At 43.7% G+C, this 19,371-nt stretch overlaps 2 protein-coding genes across 4 annotated transcripts; both read right to left on the reverse strand.

Annotated features, from left to right (window-relative positions):
• Window positions 1-2,292: 2,292 nt before the first annotated feature.
• Window positions 2,293-8,684, reverse strand: LOC127326776 (disease resistance protein RGA5). Of its 3 annotated transcripts, none has more exons than XM_071821330.1 (5): window positions 7,599-8,684; window positions 4,811-6,719; window positions 4,583-4,710; window positions 4,019-4,087; window positions 2,293-3,196 (listed from the first exon to the last, which is right to left on the reverse strand). In XM_071821330.1, the coding sequence occupies exons 1-3, from the start codon at window positions 8,432-8,434 to the stop codon at window positions 4,663-4,665; spliced, it is 2,793 nt and encodes a 930-aa protein (XP_071677431.1). In that variant the 5' UTR covers window positions 8,435-8,684; the 3' UTR covers window positions 2,293-3,196; window positions 4,019-4,087; window positions 4,583-4,662. The 3 variants fall into 3 exon arrangements, with proteins under 3 accessions (XP_071677431.1, XP_071677430.1, XP_071677432.1); XM_071821329.1 differs by having other exon boundaries at window positions 2,293-3,226; XM_071821331.1 differs by having other exon boundaries at window positions 2,293-3,226; window positions 4,559-4,710.
• Window positions 8,685-13,018: 4,334 nt separating this feature from the next.
• On the reverse strand, window positions 13,019-17,799 carry LOC127326773 (disease resistance protein RGA5-like). Its single transcript, XM_071821332.1, has 3 exons — window positions 16,625-17,799; window positions 13,837-15,745; window positions 13,019-13,736 (listed from the first exon to the last, which is right to left on the reverse strand). The coding sequence occupies exons 1-3, from the start codon at window positions 17,458-17,460 to the stop codon at window positions 13,689-13,691; spliced, it is 2,793 nt and encodes a 930-aa protein (XP_071677433.1). The 5' UTR covers window positions 17,461-17,799; the 3' UTR covers window positions 13,019-13,688.
• Between the last annotated feature and the right edge of the window lie 1,572 nt (window positions 17,800-19,371).

Consider the following 19,371-nt stretch of genomic DNA (forward strand, 5'->3'; position numbering starts at 1 on the left):
CGGCTTACTATGCGTAGTAGAGTAAGGGGCGGAGCGCGTCGAAGGCGCCGGTGCCGTAGATGGGGCCGCGCGTGGTGTGAAACGCCCAGCTCCTGTAGCTCGTCCTTTGATCTTTGCTTCGTCAGCCAATTGTGATTCAGCTTCTCTTGCATGATGTAACAATTGATTCATATTGGTGTAGCTGTAGTGACGAACAACGCCTTTGATATCATACTTCAAACCGTTCAGAAAACGCTGCATTGTCATCTCGAGAGACTCACGGACACGGCCACGCTGCATCAGCATCTCCATCTCCATGTAGTATTCATCGACAGTTTTCACACCTTGTCTCAATAGAGTCAGCTTATCATATATATTCCGTAAGTAATTTGTTGGCACAAAGCGAGAAGTCATTGCCTCCTTCATGGCATACCATGTGCGTATAGGTTGCGCACCATCCTCATCACGATTACGAACAAGAGCATCCCACCAACGCAAAGCATAGCCATCAAATTCAGAAGAAGCAAGCTTGACCTTCCGATCTTCAGTATAATGTGGATGTAAGCTCCACAACTTCTCAATCTTGAGCTCCCAAGTGAGGTATTCTTCAACATCAGCTCCTCCTTCAAACTTGGGTATAGAAAACTTGGGCTTACCCAATCCATCTTCCTCATCATGTCCACGACCATTGCGGCCAAGTGGAGCCCAACCGCGAGGACGATTACCACGTGGCGCACCACGAGCATTGTGTGCGTCATCTTGAAGTTCAAGATCATCATCATCGTCTTGTTGTTGTTGCGCGGTCAAATTTTCAACAGCTAAGCGCAAATCAGCAAGATTGCGTTGTACGTCCGTCATTTGATCTTGCATTGTAGTGACGGTCACATGAGTAGCATCCAACTTTTGGGAGATCGCTTGGACCGTCTCCTTAAGCTGATCATCCTGAGCGCGGAATTCACGTCGCATCTCATTACGAAGAGCCTCATACTCCCTCCATGTGATGAGATCTGCAGCACTCTTGTTTTCCTGGTTAACAATTTTTTGATCACTAGCAGACATCGTTAGTAGGTTAGTGCACTAAACAAAAATCTTTGGTGGTACTCTCACAACTCACTCAAAACTGATAAGAAAAGGTAAATCTTACCGCTCCAAAGTGAATTAGTATTGCTTACCAACTTGGATTGACGGACTAGTGCACAGATGTAGCGAAGCGAATATCAAGGGTATAAGAACAATCACACGACAAAGCAGGGTATATGTGGGGCTGTAGGTGGGCTACCTATTTGCACCAATAACAAGCTCTAGCGCTGACCGTAGACAACCAATGATACTCACACAAGGCGATAAAAGTGGCAAAGCAACTATTTGTAGGAAAGGTTGCAATGCACTCGAGAGACACTAGCAAAGCTCAACGAGACACGCACAAGATTGCTCAACTACGGGTGCAGTTAAAGAAACTTAGGCCTTCACTTGATTCTACTAGCACTTCACTTTTCTTTTTTTTTTGATTTTTCTTTTGTATAACACACGCAGCTATGTAGCTCTTTTTGCTTCTTTTCTAGTTTTTTTTTTTTTTTTGATATTTTTGACACAACTCCTTGATAACACGGCCAACAGAAATTGCAAAGCACCAAGAACCTAACGAGCAGCCTGTCGAGCGGTAAAACTAGTCTCTTTTGGGAAAGTACCTAGTCACGATATCGAAAGGCTGTGGCTATGGTTGGGAACACGCAAACTGTAAGATATGTGTCCTCGGAGCAACAAAAACTGACTCTAGATGATAGCGGAGACACAAACCCTAACAATACTAGATGGAAGAAAAGGATACGCAAAAACAACTACGAAAAACAACTAAAACTCGAAATTAGTGCAATCTAAGGCTATGGCAAACCCTAACCCTAACTTTTTATGGCTTTTTCTGGATAGGAAACACTCACAACTCAACTATGGGGTGGATTGTGGCTGGCTTACCGAGAAAAACTGGAAATCTGATACCAAGATGATATGGGGTGGCCCGATCTTCTCAGTAAGCAACGGTGGTGATGATGATCACGGGGTGATGGCAGCGGAGAAACACGACGATGTAGTGGATGATAACTTGTATGACGCAACGAGATCTCTCGATTGGTCCCTGTCGCCAACGCAACAGCTCTCAACCCTGCAAGATATTCGCAACTCCACACACTTGCGCACGTAGCCGCCGACCACGAAGCGGTAAGTTGCAACCGTCTAATTCCCAATGGAACAGCAGATCACACAAGACTTTTTCAGGATCTACACAATATCAAGCAATATGGTGTAGGGATTCAATAGTTTTGCATAAGCAAACAACTAAGAACTAGGGTTTATCTTAAACGTGGTCTAAAGCAGCTAGGGGGGCGTCCTGGGGACTTATATAGGCGTCCAGGACGACCTCAGGTCGAAAAAGTACGAAAATAACCGACCCAGAATAGATCTGGTCGAGACAGACTCGGACTGGTCCGGTCTGGAATCCGGTCAACCGGACCAGGGACCGGATCGGCCGGTCTGGGGTCCGGTCAACCGGGCGGCAACCGGGTGGGCCGGTCTGGGGTCCGGTCAACCGGGCGGAAACCGGATATTTGCGAGGATTTCCGGTTTTAATCCGGTACGATAAATCGCGTCCGGTTTGGCGCCCGGTCGACCGGGTCAGTGACCGGGTTGGCCGGTCTGGTGGCCGGTCGGACCGGGTGCTGGACCGGCCTGGACGTCTTCTTCTCCTCTCGCGCATGCCTCCCGCTCCTCCCTCGCACGTCCATGAGATATCTTCATGTCCAGCTCCATGTCCAGCTTCACGTCCATCTTGACGTCCGTCTTCATGTCCAGCTGCTCCTCTCCTCCTCGTGCGATGCTCGTCTCCTCTTGATACCTGATGATACATAAGTAATAGGACTTAGGCAGTATAAAGTTCTCATCAATCAAAGTACCGTTTAGAAACAAGTTCACCTGTTGTTTAAGTAGCTTCGCACGAGCCCTTGTAATAGGTCCAATCCGAACTTCATTGGACTTGAGCTTCACAGCAGGTTCATCTTCATCTATCAATGACGGAGGTAGTGGTGTAGTAGGGATGTCCTCATCAGGACTTCATGCTGTACAAGACCCGCAAGGAGTTGGACAACGCTCGCGCCTTTCGCCAAGCACATTACCCATGAAGACGAAGAACCCACCATTCCGGAGGAAGAGTAGTATAACTAGAGCACTGGCGTCGGTGTGAGTTTGTATCAGTCCCCTATGTATCATAGTACGAGAAAAGGGTTCTTAAAACCATCTGTTTGAGTAGTTGTAATGTGTGTTGTTTGGAGTGAATGAAAAAGTGTTGTTGGTTTTTACCACCTCAGCACTACTCAAGTTTTGAAACTTTTTGAACTTTACTCAAACAAGCCATAGAAAATTCCCTCTTCTCTTATCATCTACCTCAATGTTCAGATGGCTCCTCCAACCCGCAGCACCAACCAGGATGCAATCAAAATAGAAAAAAATTACATCTCTTCAAGCATTACAACTTTGCTTATGGACAATCGATCAGAAACTACTCAACTCCAAATAGTGGTGTTGGACAATGTCATATTCAGAATCTCCTAGGTGCAGGTAAGTACATTTTCTTTTTCCAAACACTAGCTTCGTTGTTAGCCAAATACATAAATGTGGTCCCTCCTCCTTTCTCCAGGCTTGGAACCGGCTATGCAACTTAAGTATAACTTAAGAATAGAATAGGCGGAGTTCCCCACCCCCCCCCCCCCCTCCTAATCCCCCACACACACAAACACGCACACATGCATAACTAAGCACCGAAGAAATACACAAACATAGTAATATAGAAATATCAAAAGCTACATTTTTTTGTTTGTTTTTGTTTACTAAAGCATAAAGCCACATGACTAGCTAGTGTATGTCATAAAGCAAGTTTTTTTTATGTTTTTTTTCTGTCTACGAGTTACGAAATGCAGTACTATATCTTTAGAAAAATTACGTAGTACTATAATTTGACTATATTGGTTTTGTGTTATATTTGTTTCCTTACGCCAGAAATTTTTCTCAACAAGATAGCCAGCATTTAGATATGGTCGTAGAAGCCTCCGATAGAACCAACCTACAAAATCATGTGTCGCAAAGTATAAGAAACCTTGCACAAATAAGCCGATACATTTATGCAGATGGTATGCACTATCCTGGCAAGCAATATGTGTGTGTAATATGTAGTATGCACTTTGGAGGTTTTGAGTGCTTCTGCTAAACAGAGGGATAATTAAGTTTTCTAGCCTTGACATGAAGCGATAATATACAGCCATCAATGCGTTATACATAGATTATAGTGTCTTGGATTCGATATCAGGTGATTAACATGCAGTTGAAGCTAAAACAGAAGACTTATTCTACTTCGTCGCCATTCAAAGATTATGAAAATAATTAGAACTGACAACTTCCATTTTACAGAACAAAAGTTAATTGGGTAACTCTAGCATAAAAAATAGCTAAGTGTGTCTTATGTATTTGCACAGCACATATATATATGCTACATATTTCTGATGTGATGCATGCGAACAGATCATCATGCACGTACGCGCATAATTTAGTGCACACATACCTAGCATGTGCTAGGTAGAATAGATTGCACGTTCTTGATCATAGCTAGCTCACTTGCTCATTCATTGACATCAGCATGATCTATGTGAAAAGCAGCAGCGCCAAGGCCGTCGACATTAATGTAACCGCCTAAAATAGAGAAAGAGGAGTTAGACAAACCGTTTGAGTTCTAACTCTTCATAATTTGCTATGCATATGACAAGGAAGTAAGTATATTATTAGCACTCACAAGGTCGTTGAATTTCGTGAGGTGAAGGATCGGATGATTGGGATGGTTGTGGACCGCATGCCTGACCGCTGCCTCCACTTTATCCGCCTCCGCTTTATCAGGGTAACAACAAATGAAAACACTCACCTCTCGAAGACAAGGGAGGTTCTCCAAGCTACCAAAGTCGAAGTCAAAGTTGGCCTCCTTCAAGGGCTGTACATGGACTGTAAACGCAAGACATTCGAGGCTCGGCATAGCCCCCGGTAGAAACCTCAACGGTGCAGTCATGTTGCAGCTCCTCAGCTTGTGGAAGGAATTGCCACCCACAACAACAGGGATGTCGTTGTCACTTCCACATCTTTTGAGACGTAGGAGCTCTGGAAATTCCCCAAGTGTCACCAGGTCATGAGCCTCCATCGCATCACCCAAAGAAATCTCTAAGTGGACAAGGTTTGGAAGGAGCGTGGAATTAATCCACGATGGCAGTGCAGCGTTCACTGTCGTCAAGGTCAAATGCCAAAGTTGTGGAGGAGGCACATAGCCCTCCCAGCTGAGCTTTGCATTTAGAGCATGAAGAGATAGGACTTGTATTTTCTGCAGATTGCCTAGAGATTCTACAAATGTCTTGCACATCCAACTCTCGGGAAGTTCAATACAAATATTAAGGTTCCTCAGTTCGGTCAACTTGCCGAGCTCTTGAACAAAGTTTGGACACTTGTCGACATATCTCAGCCATAGCTCTTCCATGGATGTTAGGTTCCCCATCCCATCTGGCACACTTATGGGCTTACATGCTGCACCTCCAGCGCGGAGGCACTTCAGTTGTCGTAGCAGAATAATGCTCTGCGGCAATGCCTCTACATTCTTACATTCCCACAAGTCTATTGTCTGCAGAAACCTAAGTTCCCCTATCTCTTTAGGAAGTTTACTAATAGGTGTCTCTCTCAGTCCGAGATACCTCAGCTGATGCAACCTCCCAAGGTTTTCAAGATGAAAGGCATAATCTTTCATAAAAGTGCAGTCTTCTATAGCTAGCACACGCAATGCTTGAAATCCTAAACGTGATGGCATCGCAGCAATATGACACCCGGTGACATTAAATGATCTGACTTGTCTTGTGTGCATGTTGTCCAGATGATCATACTCTATGACTCTTTTTTGGGTGGCTAACCTACGAGGGTGTACTTTTGAAGATGTATTTGGCTCCTCACGATCAAATATTCTAACAAAGTTCTCTTCTTCTGATAACAAACAGATCATATCAAGCACCATGTCATGCACACGACAACCATAAATTGAGGATTTATCGGTGCCCTCTAACGGTTGGAGCATGCATCTATTTACTAGCTCGTTGAAGTATCTCTCTCCAACCTCAAACAACCCTCTCCTTGGTTCCTCCTGGACAAAATCTTCTGCCACCCACTTCCATATCAAGATGTCTTTTTGTATCTCATAGTCTTCGGGGTATATGCTTAAATATAATAGGCATGTCCTTAGATACCAAGGCAGGTCATAGTAGCTAAACAACAATATCTTTCTCGTATTCTCAACTTGTTTGTTATCTCCATACCCGAAACCAATAGAGTTGTACACCATAGGCCACTCCTCGCATGGTTTACCAGCTAACACACTAGCTATTGTAATGATAGCTAATGGTACACCTCCACACTTTTTTAAAATTTTCTCAAATAGCCCAGTTGGTTGATTATAAGGGTATTTGCATTTACCACCAAATAACCTTTTACGGAATAATTCTTTAGAATTTTCATCAGACAATGGTTCCATCTTGTAAAAGTTGTTGGCTGTTGCGGCCACTTCGAAGATCCGAGTAGTTGTGACTATTCTACTTCCACGATTACTATCAACAAAAGCACATTTCACTATTTCCCATGTTGGTGTATCCCATATATTATCAATGACAATGATGTACCTATCCACATAATTGCGCAAGAGTAATGAATTAGTAAAATAAATCAAGCGCTTGTAAAAAACCTATTTTATTAAGCTATAAGAAAGTAAAGAAAATGGGCGGTTGCTACAAAAGAATGATAACATGGATGAAATTGAGTGATTTTTTTTATGCTCATAGCATTATAATTTGTTTAGTTGTGAGTTTGAGCTATTTACACTATATGCCTCCATCCAACCACGCTCTATCACCCCTGTACCAGCGGAAGTTCCCACCGGCCACACCTATTAGATGTAGCATCACAAAGCGTCATAGTAGAGCACCCTCTGTTCTCTAGGAATACGTCGGTGGGAACATGAGTCTATGGTTTATGACCCTCGGTGTCACCCTTGGGGATTGACACTGCAAGCCATATTCGGGTGTATTATAGCTAAGAAATCCAATAGCATTAACTGCGTGATAGGGGAAACTAAAATGGATTTTTACATCTTGGTTATGTGATTTAATGAATTTCAATTGGTTGTGTCATTGTTCCCACCGGCAAATGACAAAGAACTAAGTTTATGAATGTTTATCCTAATAGCATGCTTATGAATGTTTTATGTGATTTTTTGCCATAAATTTGACCATCGACTCCATACCCCAGCCGTCTAATGATCGATGTCCATGGGTGCAATTACTTTTAAGCATCACGGACAATGCAAACCTTGATAGTTAGACTATTCTATTCTAATGGTCCATCCTATAACATGACATGACACGCACTATGTCAGTAGAAATGGCCTCACAACCTATGCCATAGGCATGGATGCTATTATCCAGATTATATAGTACAAGACTAAATTCCGTGCTGGGTTAACATATATGAACATGAATAATATGGTGGACAAGAGTACACACCTCTTGTTTTGAATCAGACCCCGAAGTTCATCGATGAGCTGTCTTTCGTCCAACCCTGCTTCATTGAAATTCTCATACTTTTTTTGGTCAAGCTCGAAGAGGATATTCTTGACAAGTTTCTTTAAGTCAGGATTCCGACCCACAGAAACAAAGGCCATGCACTCAAATTGTTCTTTAATCCCATGATACACTGCTTTGGCAAGAGTCGTCTTGCCCAACCCGCCAAATCCGAAAATGGACAGTATCTTGAGTTCTTGCGTGGACACATCATTGTTCCCATTGGCCAACCTGTTGATTAGCTCAGAACATGCTTCTTGGATGCCAACGAGCTCTTTCTGATCTTTGTACAGAGCTAACAGACGAGGATCAATAGTTGTTGTGGCGGTTGGATTCACCACAATATCGTTGATCCTATATCTATCACGGCGTGCAGCCACATCCTCGACTTGGCCCTTGATGTCTTTGATCGCGTGGGCAATCTGATGGCGAGTCCTCCCCACAGTGAACAAGTCGGCCATCTTCTTCATGAGCCGTTTCAGCTTGTGTGAGCTCTTGATGCGGTCGTCAGGGCCTTGGACGCGCACCAGGAAGCGGTCGACAACATCCTCCATGTTGAAAGACAGCTCCCTGACTTCGTTGGCCCAGAGCCTGACCTGCTCATCGAGCTGGTCCCGCGGCACCTCCGCCACCTTGCGGAGGACGGCGTGCATGCTCCTCAGCTCGCTCTCAAGAAACTCGACATCTTTCCGCAGGCCCTTCAGCCGATTGTACTCATCGGCGAGGAGCTCGACCAGCTTGGAGAGGAGGGAGCCTAGCGCCCCCGTTGCGAGGTCCATGGCGTTTTGGTCGATAGGCTCTCTTGCTTTGTTGTTTAGATAGCAAATGCATGTGTGTTGGTTGTTGTGAGTGTGGGACGTGGGGTTTTTGTAGGAGGTCCTTTACGGTACAATTTACTAGTCCATAGGACTAGTAGTATTGAGGTATATCCACCATTGGTTTTAGAAGTATTTTGGACAAATCACTGGGTAAGAAATCACGATAGGGATTTGATTTAATTTGTTACTACGGTAAGTGCAATCGTGCCACACCACGATTTGATATTCCAATGATACTTACCATAGATATGGCTCGATCAAGACCTTGCCTATTTTACCTCCACTTGATGGTATATCTCTAGTTAACAAAGCATGCCAGAAAAAAGAGAAATAAATTGCATATCATGCACCTGGAACCCATGAAGTAGTGATGTAGATACATCATTTGCTATTACCATCATCCAGCTGTGATACACTTTTTGTCAGTTGCAACATACCTCTTGCCTGAAATATTAATTCAACAAATATATCTCATGCGAATCGATAACTTGAAGATGTAAATTTGTAATTGTGTCTGAGAAGAGACAACTAAGGTTGAACTTTTCGGCTGGGACAACCTTGCGTGGTATATGTGGGCCTTGAATCACACTGACAAGTTGGCTTGGTTTTTCCGAAAAATATTCTTGTGATCGGTTATACATTTGTCCATTTCGACCTGGACACACAAAAAAGTGCGACTTTAGAATTTTAAAACATGAGAATAGCATGAGAGAAGAGAATCAATTAAAAATAAATACGTGCGTAGTATTAAATTACCGAAAAATTGACGGGGATGACTTTAAAAATAGGTAGATGATTAAAATCGATCGATTGATGCATCATACGGTCTCCTTCGCGATATCATCTTCAACACATGTCCTCTCCTCAGTGCCTGGGGTCCACTTGCTTCTGACTATTCTGAACTTCGTGTTTCTATTCATCAATCGACTGAGAATTTGCTACTGTAAGTCCTAGTTAACGCCGAGAACCGTCCATCGTAAATTAAGATCCGTGTAACGCTATTTTTGCCCTATGCGATAAATTACTACATCTCTCGACTGAGACTTACAGACTTCCTTTAAACTTTCCTTCATCTCCCTTTTTGCGAAAATTCCGCCGATCTATTAATAATCATGAACAGTAGTACAAACAGCCCAAAGAGTAACAAAAATTACAAATAGGTATTTGGACCACCTAGTGACGACTACAGACACTAGAGCGAGCGGAAGACGCGCCGCCGTCCTCGCCCCTCCATCACCGAAGCCGAGCAAAGCTTGTCGTAGTAGAGCTTGTTGTAGTGGACAGACGGAAAGTCGTCGTGCTAAGGTCCCAAAGGACCATCGCACATGAGTATCAATTATCGCCAATGATGACAACCGTAAATTGGAAGAGACTGACCTGAAACCACACCAACGAACATGAAAACCGACCGGATCCCAAAAGATCCGCTGGACACATGACTCCACGTGCCCTCCGCCGACACTAGACGCACCACCGGAGCGAGGATAGAACGGGAAGGACCTTATTCTGACTTCAGGATGTAGCCGTCGCCTCACCATCCCCCAAAACACACTGAAAAACAAGCTAAACAAAGAACAAGAGTCCTTCCGCCAGCGAGGGGCCGTGGTCCGCCACACCTCCAAGGCCCCAAGGCCACCGAAGACGGAGCGGACCAGCAGCATCCCCGGCGAGGGGGGCGAAATCCTAGATGGGTTTTACAATGGCCGCCGCCTGCTGATCGCCTGTCTCCTTTCTTTGTCTCCCTTTGTTAGAGTATAATAAGGCTAGTATTGGCATCCCACATTTAATTCGTGACGTGTTGATCCGATTTTGTGAGCCCTATGGAAGGATTGTTTGTACCAGGAAACTAGTCTAAGGAACAAAATAAAGAAGATATTATAAAGAATGTCAAACTAAGAAAACTAGTATAAGAAAGTTTCCTATATTAGATGAATGCATGTCTTTTTTGCATATGCCGAATCTGCTCTTTGGTGAAAAAATACTACTCATTTGGTCAACAAGTATTGATTAAACCAGACCATTGGGTCTCCTATCTGGACAGTGGATATTTGCCAGTCCCTACCGTAAAAATCCCTCTTTTGTAGAGCGTGTAGTGTTGGGTAGCTATGCATGCTTCAATCAAGGTGGACGGCGGGACAACTGTTTTGACTAGTAAGCCCTCTTTTGAAAGGAGTTGGTGGCTCGTCGGCTTAAGTTGGGACGCCGGGGCGGCGGCCCCGGAAGGTGGACTGCGAGGCCGGGTCTCCGGCGAGCGGCGTTGCGGTGGTGATGGTTCTCTTCTTGGCTGTGTGGATGGCGAGGAGCGGGTGGCGGGGATCCTGGTGTTGGCGGCGCTTCAGCAATGGCGGCTCCCGGATCATGTCCTGGAGGCCTTTCTTGGTGATAGTGGGTGGTCCGAGATACCGGTTGTGGTGCGAAGGTTTTCGGGCGAAAGCTCAGCGCTCCGGCGCCCGCGCCGGCGAGGCCTATGGGTGTCGTAACCCTCTTGGGGCGTCGTTGTGGTTACCTTCCCTGCGTAGAGCTCCGGGTGAAAACCCTTGATCGTCTCGATCTCGACGATGGCGGCGTGTTGCGTCGTTACCCTCTTGGGGCGTCGTCGTAGAGCTCCGGTACCTCTCAGCATCCTCCCGGTGTCATCGGTTGGCAAGTTCGGATCTTATCTCGAGGCACTTCTAGCGCTAGCGTGGGGGCGTTCTCGGCGGCCTCCTATCTTATAGACACGACCATGTTTTCACCGCTCTCCGTCCTCGTTGTCTGCTGGCAGGATCGGCGCTCCACGGACCGGAGCGAGAGGGCAGATGGCTCTCTTCGGCGACAACTTGATAGGTGTGGTGTGACTACGTCCGGTGGTTTCACAAGGAGGCGTGGTGGCACCTCTAGTTAGTAGTCTCGGCTGCTTCGTAGGGGTGAGGCTACTCCTGTATTTTTTGTTTATCTTTGATCTGCTTTGTAAGAGAGTTTTCTCATCACTTTATATCGGTTTGGCCGTGGAGCTTTATTTATAAAGTGGTGTGAAATCCTGTTTCGAGGAGGACTAGTAAACCGCACATGGGATATATAACCACACGAGAGTGGAAACCAGCAACTTATCTATTCCTTTATCGTTTTCCTTAACGCTTCTCCTGTCCACTATTTTCTTCTCATTCTTATCCAGAAATCAATGGGACTGGTCACATGAGAATAAGGTTCAAATCGCGGTCGATATTTGTCTTTCCTATGTCCGGCAACTTCTTCCCTAAAAAAAATGTCAGTGCAACTTCTTTCTTCCTATCACACTGAGCACCTTCCTATGTCAGTGCGACTTGAAATCGGTTAATTAATAGGAGAATGGTGCACAATTTCATATTTTCCCGACCAACGATCCAACTTTACTAATTTAAGAGAATATATTACCTCAGATCGAAGAAAGCAAAACAGGAAAAAAAAACCAACAAATAATATGGACAAACTCTATATGTGTATATCAAAGCTTAACCTGACCATACATGTGTATGCATATCAGCCTCGAGCCACATCTTGACAAGTAAACACTCACGACATTACGTGATGACTTAGCTCTATGGCGGTCTGCGGTCACCGCTCCCTCTCGACTACATGCATACAGACCACACGAGAGCAGAAAGCATAGTCTCATCTCTTCTCCCGCAGAAAGCGTAGTCTCATCTCTTCTCTCGTTCATTCATTCCTTCTCATTCTTATCCCAAATCAATTAAAGTCTCTGTCGATTTCTCTGTCCTTTATTAAGTCTTTCCTCCTTTCACACTGAGAACCTTCCTATATTAATGGTAACTAATACTCCCTCCTTCCCAAAATATGATGCATATAGTTTCTAGTCAAAGTCAAACTTTTTAAAGTTTGACCAACTATATAGAAATAGGTATCAACATTTATAATCTCAAACCTATATTGTTCGGACGATGGTGAAATATACTTTCATATTATGTGTATTTGGTATTGTAGATGTTTATGTTTTTTCTATATAGTTAGTCAAACTTTAAAAAGTTTGACTTTGATCAAAAACTATATCCATCCTATTTTTGGAAGAAGGGAGTACAATGCATACATTTATATTTTTTAGACCAACACCCTGACTTTATTAATCAAGAGAATATGTTACATCAGATCAAGGAAATTGAAATAGAAGCAACAAATAAAGAATACCATAAACTCTAAATTTATATCAAAGCTGTCTAAAGTCATCATCTCTAGCTCCGTGAATCGTTTCTCCGACTACATGCATCAGGACCACATGAGAGTGAAGATCACGACTTATCTATTCCCCTGTACATTTATATTCTCTTCTCTCGTCATTCATTCCTTCTCATTCTTATTCAGTATCAATCCAAAAATGTCGATATTTCTGTCCTTTTTTCTTCTTTCTTCCTTTCACACTGAGAACTTTCCTATACTATAAGCAATACAATGCATACTTGTATATCTTCTAGAACAACGCTCCGATTTATTAATTAAGAAAATACGTTACATCGAAATCAAAGAAACTGAAACGAAAGCGACAAATAAAGAATATTATAAACTCTAAAGTCATATCAAAGCATTTTGAAGTCACCATCTTTAGCTCTGTGAATCGTATCTCAATCTTTTTCCGTGCAGACATTAAAGAATTCGCAAAAGACTAAACTTGACTAACCATAACATGTGTATGCGTGTAGTTCGTCGAGCCACATCTTGACTAGCAAACCCAGCTTACGTAACGTGATGACTTTGCTTTTTGGCGGTCCACGGTCACCCCTCACTCTCTACTAGATGCATAAGGACCACATGAGAGCGAAGACCACGACATATTTCTTCCCCTATACATTTCTAATTTCTTTTCTCATCCATTCATTCCTTCTCATTCTTATCGAATATCAATCCTACTTGATGTCGAATTTTCTCTGTCCTTTTTTCCATCTTTCTTCCTTTCTACTTCGTCGCCATTCAAAGATTATGAAAATAATTAGAACTGACAACTTCCATTTTACAGAACAAAAGTTAATTGGGTAACTCTAGCATAAAAAATAGCTAAGTGTGTCTTATGTATTTGCACAGCACATATATATATGCTACATATTTCTGATGTGATGCATGCGAACAGATCATCATGCACGTACGCGCATAATTTAGTGCACACATACCTAGCATGTGCTAGGTAGAATAGATTGCACGTTCTTGATCATAGCTAGCTCACTTGCTCATTCATTGACATCAGCATGATCTATGTGAAAAGCAGCAGCGCCAAGGCCGTCGACATTAATGTAACCGCCTAAAATAGAGAAAGAGGAGTTAGACAAACCGTTTGAGTTCTAACTCTTCATAATTTGCTATGCATATGACAAGGAAGTAAGTATATTATTAGCACTCACAAGGTCGTTCAATTTCGTGAGGTGAAGGATCGGATGATTGGGATGGTTGTGGACCGCATGCCTGACCGCTGCCTCCACTTTATCCGCCTCCGCTTTATCAGGGTAACAACAAATGAAAACACTCACCTCTCGAAGACAAGGGAGGTTCTCCAAGCTACCAAAGTCGAAGTCAAAGTTGGCCTCCTTCAAGGGCTGTACATGGACTGTAAACGCAAGACATTCGAGGCTCGGCATAGCCCCCGGTAGAAACCTCAACGGTGCAGTCATGTTGCAGCTCCTCAGCTTGTGGAAGGAATTGCCACCCACAACAACAGGGATGTCGTTGTCACTTCCACATCTTTTGAGACGTAGGAGCTCTGGAAATTCCCCAAGTGTCACCAGGTCATGAGCCTCCATCGCATCACCCAAAGAAATCTCTAAGTGGACAAGGTTTGGAAGGAGCGTGGAATTAATCCACGATGGCAGTCTGGCGTTTACTGTCGTCAAGGTCAAATGCCAAAGTTGTGGAGGAGGCACATAGCCCTCCCAGCTGAGCTTTGCATTTAGAGCATGAAGAGATAGGACTTGTATTTTCTGCAGATTGCCTAGAGATTCTACAAATGTCTTGCACATCCAACTCTCAGGAAGTTCAATACAAATATTAAGGTTCCTCAGTTCGGTCAACTTGCCGAGCTCTTGAACAAAGTTTGGACACTTGTCGACATATCTCAGCCATAGCTCTTCCATGGATGTTAGGTTCCCCATCCCATCTGGCACACTTATGGGCTTACATGCTGCACCTCCAGCGCGGAGGCACTTCAGTTGTCGTAGCAGAATAATGCTCTGCGGCAATGCCTCTACATTCTTACATTCCCACAAGTCTATTGTCTGCAGAAACCTAAGTTCCCCTATCTCTTTAGGAAGTTTACTAATAGGTGTCTCTCTCAGTCCGAGATACCTCAGCTGATGCAACCTCCCAAGGTTTTCAAGATGAAAGGCATAATCTTTCATAAAAGTGCAGTCTTCTATAGCTAGCACACGCAATGCTTGAAATCCTAAACGTGATGGCATCGCAGCAATATGACACCCGGTGACATTAAATGATCTGACTTGTGCTGTGTGCATGTTGTCCAGATGATCATACTCTATGACTCTTTTTTGGGTGGCTAACCTACGAGGGTGTACTTTTGAAGATGTATTTGGCTCCTCACGATCAAATATTCTAACAAAGTTCTCTTCTTCTGATAACAAACAGATCATATCAAGCACCATGTCATGCACACGACAACCATAAATTGAGGATTTATCGGTGCCCTCTAACGGTTGGAGCATGCATCTATTTACTAGCTCGTTGAAGTATCTCTCTCCAACCTCAAACAACCCTCTCCTTGGTTCCTCCTGGACAAAATCTTCTGCCACCCACTTCCATATCAAGATGTCTTTTTGTATCTCATAGTCTTCGGGGTATATGCTTAAATATAATAGGCATGTCCTTAGATACCAAGGCAGGTCATAGTAGCTAAACAACAATATCTTTCTCGTATTCTCAACTTGTTTGTTATCTCCATACCCGAAACCAATAGAGTTGTACACCATAGGCCACTCCTCGCATGGTTTACCAGCTAACACACTAGCTATTGTAATGATAGCTAATGGTACACCTCCACACTTTTTTAAAATTTTCTCAAATAGCCCAGTTGGTTGATTATAAGGGTATTTGCATTTACCACCAAATAACCTTTTACGGAATAATTCTTTAGAATTTTCATCAGACAATGGTTCCATCTTGTAAAAGTTGTTGGCTGTTGCGGCCACTTCGAAGATCCGAGTAGTTGTGACTATTCTACTTCCACGATTACTATCAACAAAAGCACATTTCACTATTTCCCATGTTGGTGTATCCCATATATCATCAATGACAATGATGTACCTATCCACATAATTGCGCAAGAGTAATGAATTAGTAAAATAAATCAAGCGCTTGTAAAAAACCTATTTTATTAAGCTATAAGAAAGTAAAGAAAATGGGCGGTTGCTACAAAAGAATGATAACATGGATGAAATTGAGTGATTTTTTTTATGCTCATAGCATTATAATTTGTTTAGTTGTGAGTTTGAGCTATTTACACTATATGCCTCCATCCAACCACGCTCTATCACCCCTGTACCAGCGGAAGTTCCCACCGGCCACACCTATTAGATGTAGCATCACAAAGCGTCATAGTAGAGCACCCTCTGTTCTCTAGGAATACGTCGGTGGGAACATGAGTCTATGGTTTATGACCCTCGGTGTCACCCTTGGGGATTGACACTGCAAGCCATATTCGGGTGTATTATAGCTAAGAAATCCAATAGCATTAACTGCGTGATAGGGGAAACTAAAATGGATTTTTACATCTTGGTTATGTGATTTAATGAATTTCAATTGGTTGTGTCATTGTTCCCACCGGCAAATGACAAAGAACTAAGTTTATGAATGTTTATCCTAATAGCATGCTTATGAATGTTTTATGTGATTTTTTGCCATAAATTTGACCATCGACTCCATACCCCAGCCGTCTAATGATCGATGTCCATGGGTGCAATTACTTTTAAGCATCACGGACAATGCAAACCTTGATAGTTAGACTATTCTATTCTAATGGTCCATCCTATAACATGACATGACACGCACTATGTCAGTAGAAATGGCCTCACAACCTATGCCATAGGCATGGATGCTATTATCCAGATTATATAGTACAAGACTAAATTCCGTGCTGGGTTAACATATATGAACATGAATAATATGGTGGACAAGAGTACACACCTCTTGTTTTGAATCAGACCCCGAAGTTCATCGATGAGCTGTCTTTCGTCCAACCCTGCTTCATTGAAATTCTCATACTTTTTTTGGTCAAGCTCGAAGAGGATATTCTTGACAAGTTTCTTTAAGTCAGGATTCCGACCCACAGAAACAAAGGCCATGCACTCAAATTGTTCTTTAATCCCATGATACACTGCTTTGGCAAGAGTCGTCTTGCCCAACCCGCCAAATCCGAAAATGGACAGTATCTTGAGTTCTTGCGTGGACACATCATTGTTCCCATTGGCCAACCTGTTGATTAGCTCAGAACATGCTTCTTGGATGCCAACGAGCTCTTTCTGATCTTTGTACAGAGCTAACAGACGAGGATCAATAGTTGTTGTGGCGGTTGGATTCACCACAATATCGTTGATCCTATATCTATCACGGCGTGCAGCCACATCCTCGACTTGGCCCTTGATGTCTTTGATCGCGTGGGCAATCTGATGGCGAGTCCTCCCCACAGTGAACAAGTCGGCCATCTTCTTCATGAGCCGTTTCAGCTTGTGTGAGCTCTTGATGCGGTCGTCAGGGCCTTGGACGCGCACCAGGAAGCGGTCGACAACATCCTCCATGTTGAAAGACAGCTCCCTGACTTCGTTGGCCCAGAGCCTGACCTGCTCATCGAGCTGGTCCCGCGGCACCTCCGCCACCTTGCGGAGGACGGCGTGCATGCTCCTCAGCTCGCTCTCGAGAAACTCGACATCTTTCCGCAGGCCCTTCAGCCGATTGTACTCATCGGCGAGGAGCTCGACCAGCTTGGAGAGGAGGGAGCCTAGCGCCCCCGTTGCGAGGTCCATGGCGTTTTGGTCGATAGGCTCTCTTGCTTTGTTGTTTAGATAGCAAATGCATGTGTGTTGGTTGTTGTGAGTGTGGGACGTGGGGTTTTTGTAGGAGGTCCTTTACGGTACAATTTACTAGTCCATAGGACTAGTAGTATTGAGGTATATCCACCATTGGTTTTAGAAGTATTTTGGACAAATCACTGGGTAAGAAATCACGATAGGGATTTGATTTAATTTGTTACTACGGTAAGTGCAATCGTGCCACACCACGATTTGATATTCCAATGATACTTACCATAGATATGGCTCGATCAAGACCTTGCCTATTTTACCTCCACTTGATGGTATATCTCTAGTTAACAAAGCATGCCAGAAAAAAGAGAAATAAATTGCATATCATGCACCTGGAACCCGCGAAGTAGTGATGTAGATACATCATTTGCTATTACCATCATCCAGCTGTGATACACTTTTTGTCAGTTGCAACATACCTCTTGCCTGAAATATTAATTCAACAAATATATCTCATGCGAATTGATAACTTGAAGATGTAAATTTGTAATTGTGTCTGAGAAGAGACAACTAAGGTTGAACTTTTCGGCTGGGACAACCTTGCGTGGTATATGTGGGCCTTGAATCACACTGACAAGTTGGCTTGGTTTTTCCGAAAAATATTCTTGTGATCGGTTATACATTTGTCCATTTCGACCTGGACACACAAAAAAGTGCGACTTTAGAATTTTAAAACATGAGAATAGCATGAGAGAAGAGAATCAATTAAAAATAAATACGTGCGTAGTATTAAATTACCGAAAAATTGACGGGGATGACTTTAAAAATAGGTAGATGATTAAAATCGATCGATTGATGCATCATACGGTCTCCTTCGCGATATCATCTTCAACACATGTCCTCTCCTCAGTGCCTGGGGTCCACTTGCTTCTGACTATTCTGAACTTCGTGTTTCTATTCATCAATCGACTGAGAATTTGCTACTGTAAGTCCTAGTTAACGCCGAGAACCGTCCATCGTAAATTAAGATCCGTGTAACGCTATTTTTGCCCTATGCGATAAATTACTACATCTCTCGACTGAGACTTACAGACTTCCTTTAAACTTTCCTTCATCTCCTTTTTGCGAAAATTCCGCCGATCTATTAATAATCATGAACAGTAGTACAAACAGCCCAAAGAGTAACAAAAATTACAAATAGGTATTTGGACCACCTAGTGACGACTACAGACACTAGAGCGAGCGGAAGACGCGCCGCCGTCCTCGCCCCTCCATCACCGAAGCCGAGCAAAGCTTGTCGTAGTAGAGCTTGTTGTAGTGGACAGACGGAAAGTCGTCGTGCTAAGGTCCCAAAGGACCATCGCACATGAGTATCAATTATCGCCAATGATGACAACCGTAAATTGGAAGAGACTGACCTGAAACCACACCAACGAACATGAAAACCGACCGGATCCCAAAAGATCCGCTGGACACATGACTCCACGTGCCCTCCGCCGACACTAGACGCACCACCGGAGCGAGGATAGAACGGGAAGGACCTTATTCTGACTTCAGGATGTAGCCGTCGCCTCACCATCCCCCAAAACACACTGAAAAACAAGCTAAACAAAGAACAAGAGTCCTTCCGCCAGCGAGGGGCCGTGGTCCGCCACACCTCCAAGGCCCCAAGGCCACCGAAGACGGAGCGGACCAGCAGCATCCCCGGCGAGGGGGGCAAAATCCTAGATGGGTTTTACAATGGCCGCCGCCTGCTGATCGCCTGTCTCCTTTCTTTGTCTCCCTTTGTTAGAGTATAATAAGGCTAGTATTGGCATCCCACATTTAATTCGTGACGTGTTGATCCGATTTTGTGAGCCATATGGAAGGATTGTTTGTACCAGGAAACTAGTCTAAGGAACAAAATAAAGAAGA

This window comes from Lolium perenne, chromosome 6 (assembly GCF_019359855.2).
Source record: "Lolium perenne isolate Kyuss_39 chromosome 6, Kyuss_2.0, whole genome shotgun sequence".
Classification (NCBI taxonomy): Eukaryota; Viridiplantae; Streptophyta; class Magnoliopsida; order Poales; family Poaceae; genus Lolium; species Lolium perenne.

Coding starts and splice junctions, on each gene's coding strand:
- LOC127326776 (XM_071821330.1), bottom strand. CDS start 8,434: ATGGACCTCGCAACGGGGGCGCTAGGCTCCCTCCTCTCCAAGCTGGTC. Junction 6,720..7,598: donor GGTCTGATTCAAAACAAGAG/GTGTGTACTCTT, acceptor TTATGTGGATAG/GTACATCATTGTCATTGATA. Junction 4,711..4,810: donor TCACGAAATTCAACGACCTT/GTGAGTGCTAAT, acceptor TCTCTATTTTAG/GCGGTTACATTAATGTCGAC.
- LOC127326773 (XM_071821332.1), bottom strand. CDS start 17,460: ATGGACCTCGCAACGGGGGCGCTAGGCTCCCTCCTCTCCAAGCTGGTC. Junction 15,746..16,624: donor GGTCTGATTCAAAACAAGAG/GTGTGTACTCTT, acceptor TTATGTGGATAG/GTACATCATTGTCATTGATG. Junction 13,737..13,836: donor TCACGAAATTGAACGACCTT/GTGAGTGCTAAT, acceptor TCTCTATTTTAG/GCGGTTACATTAATGTCGAC.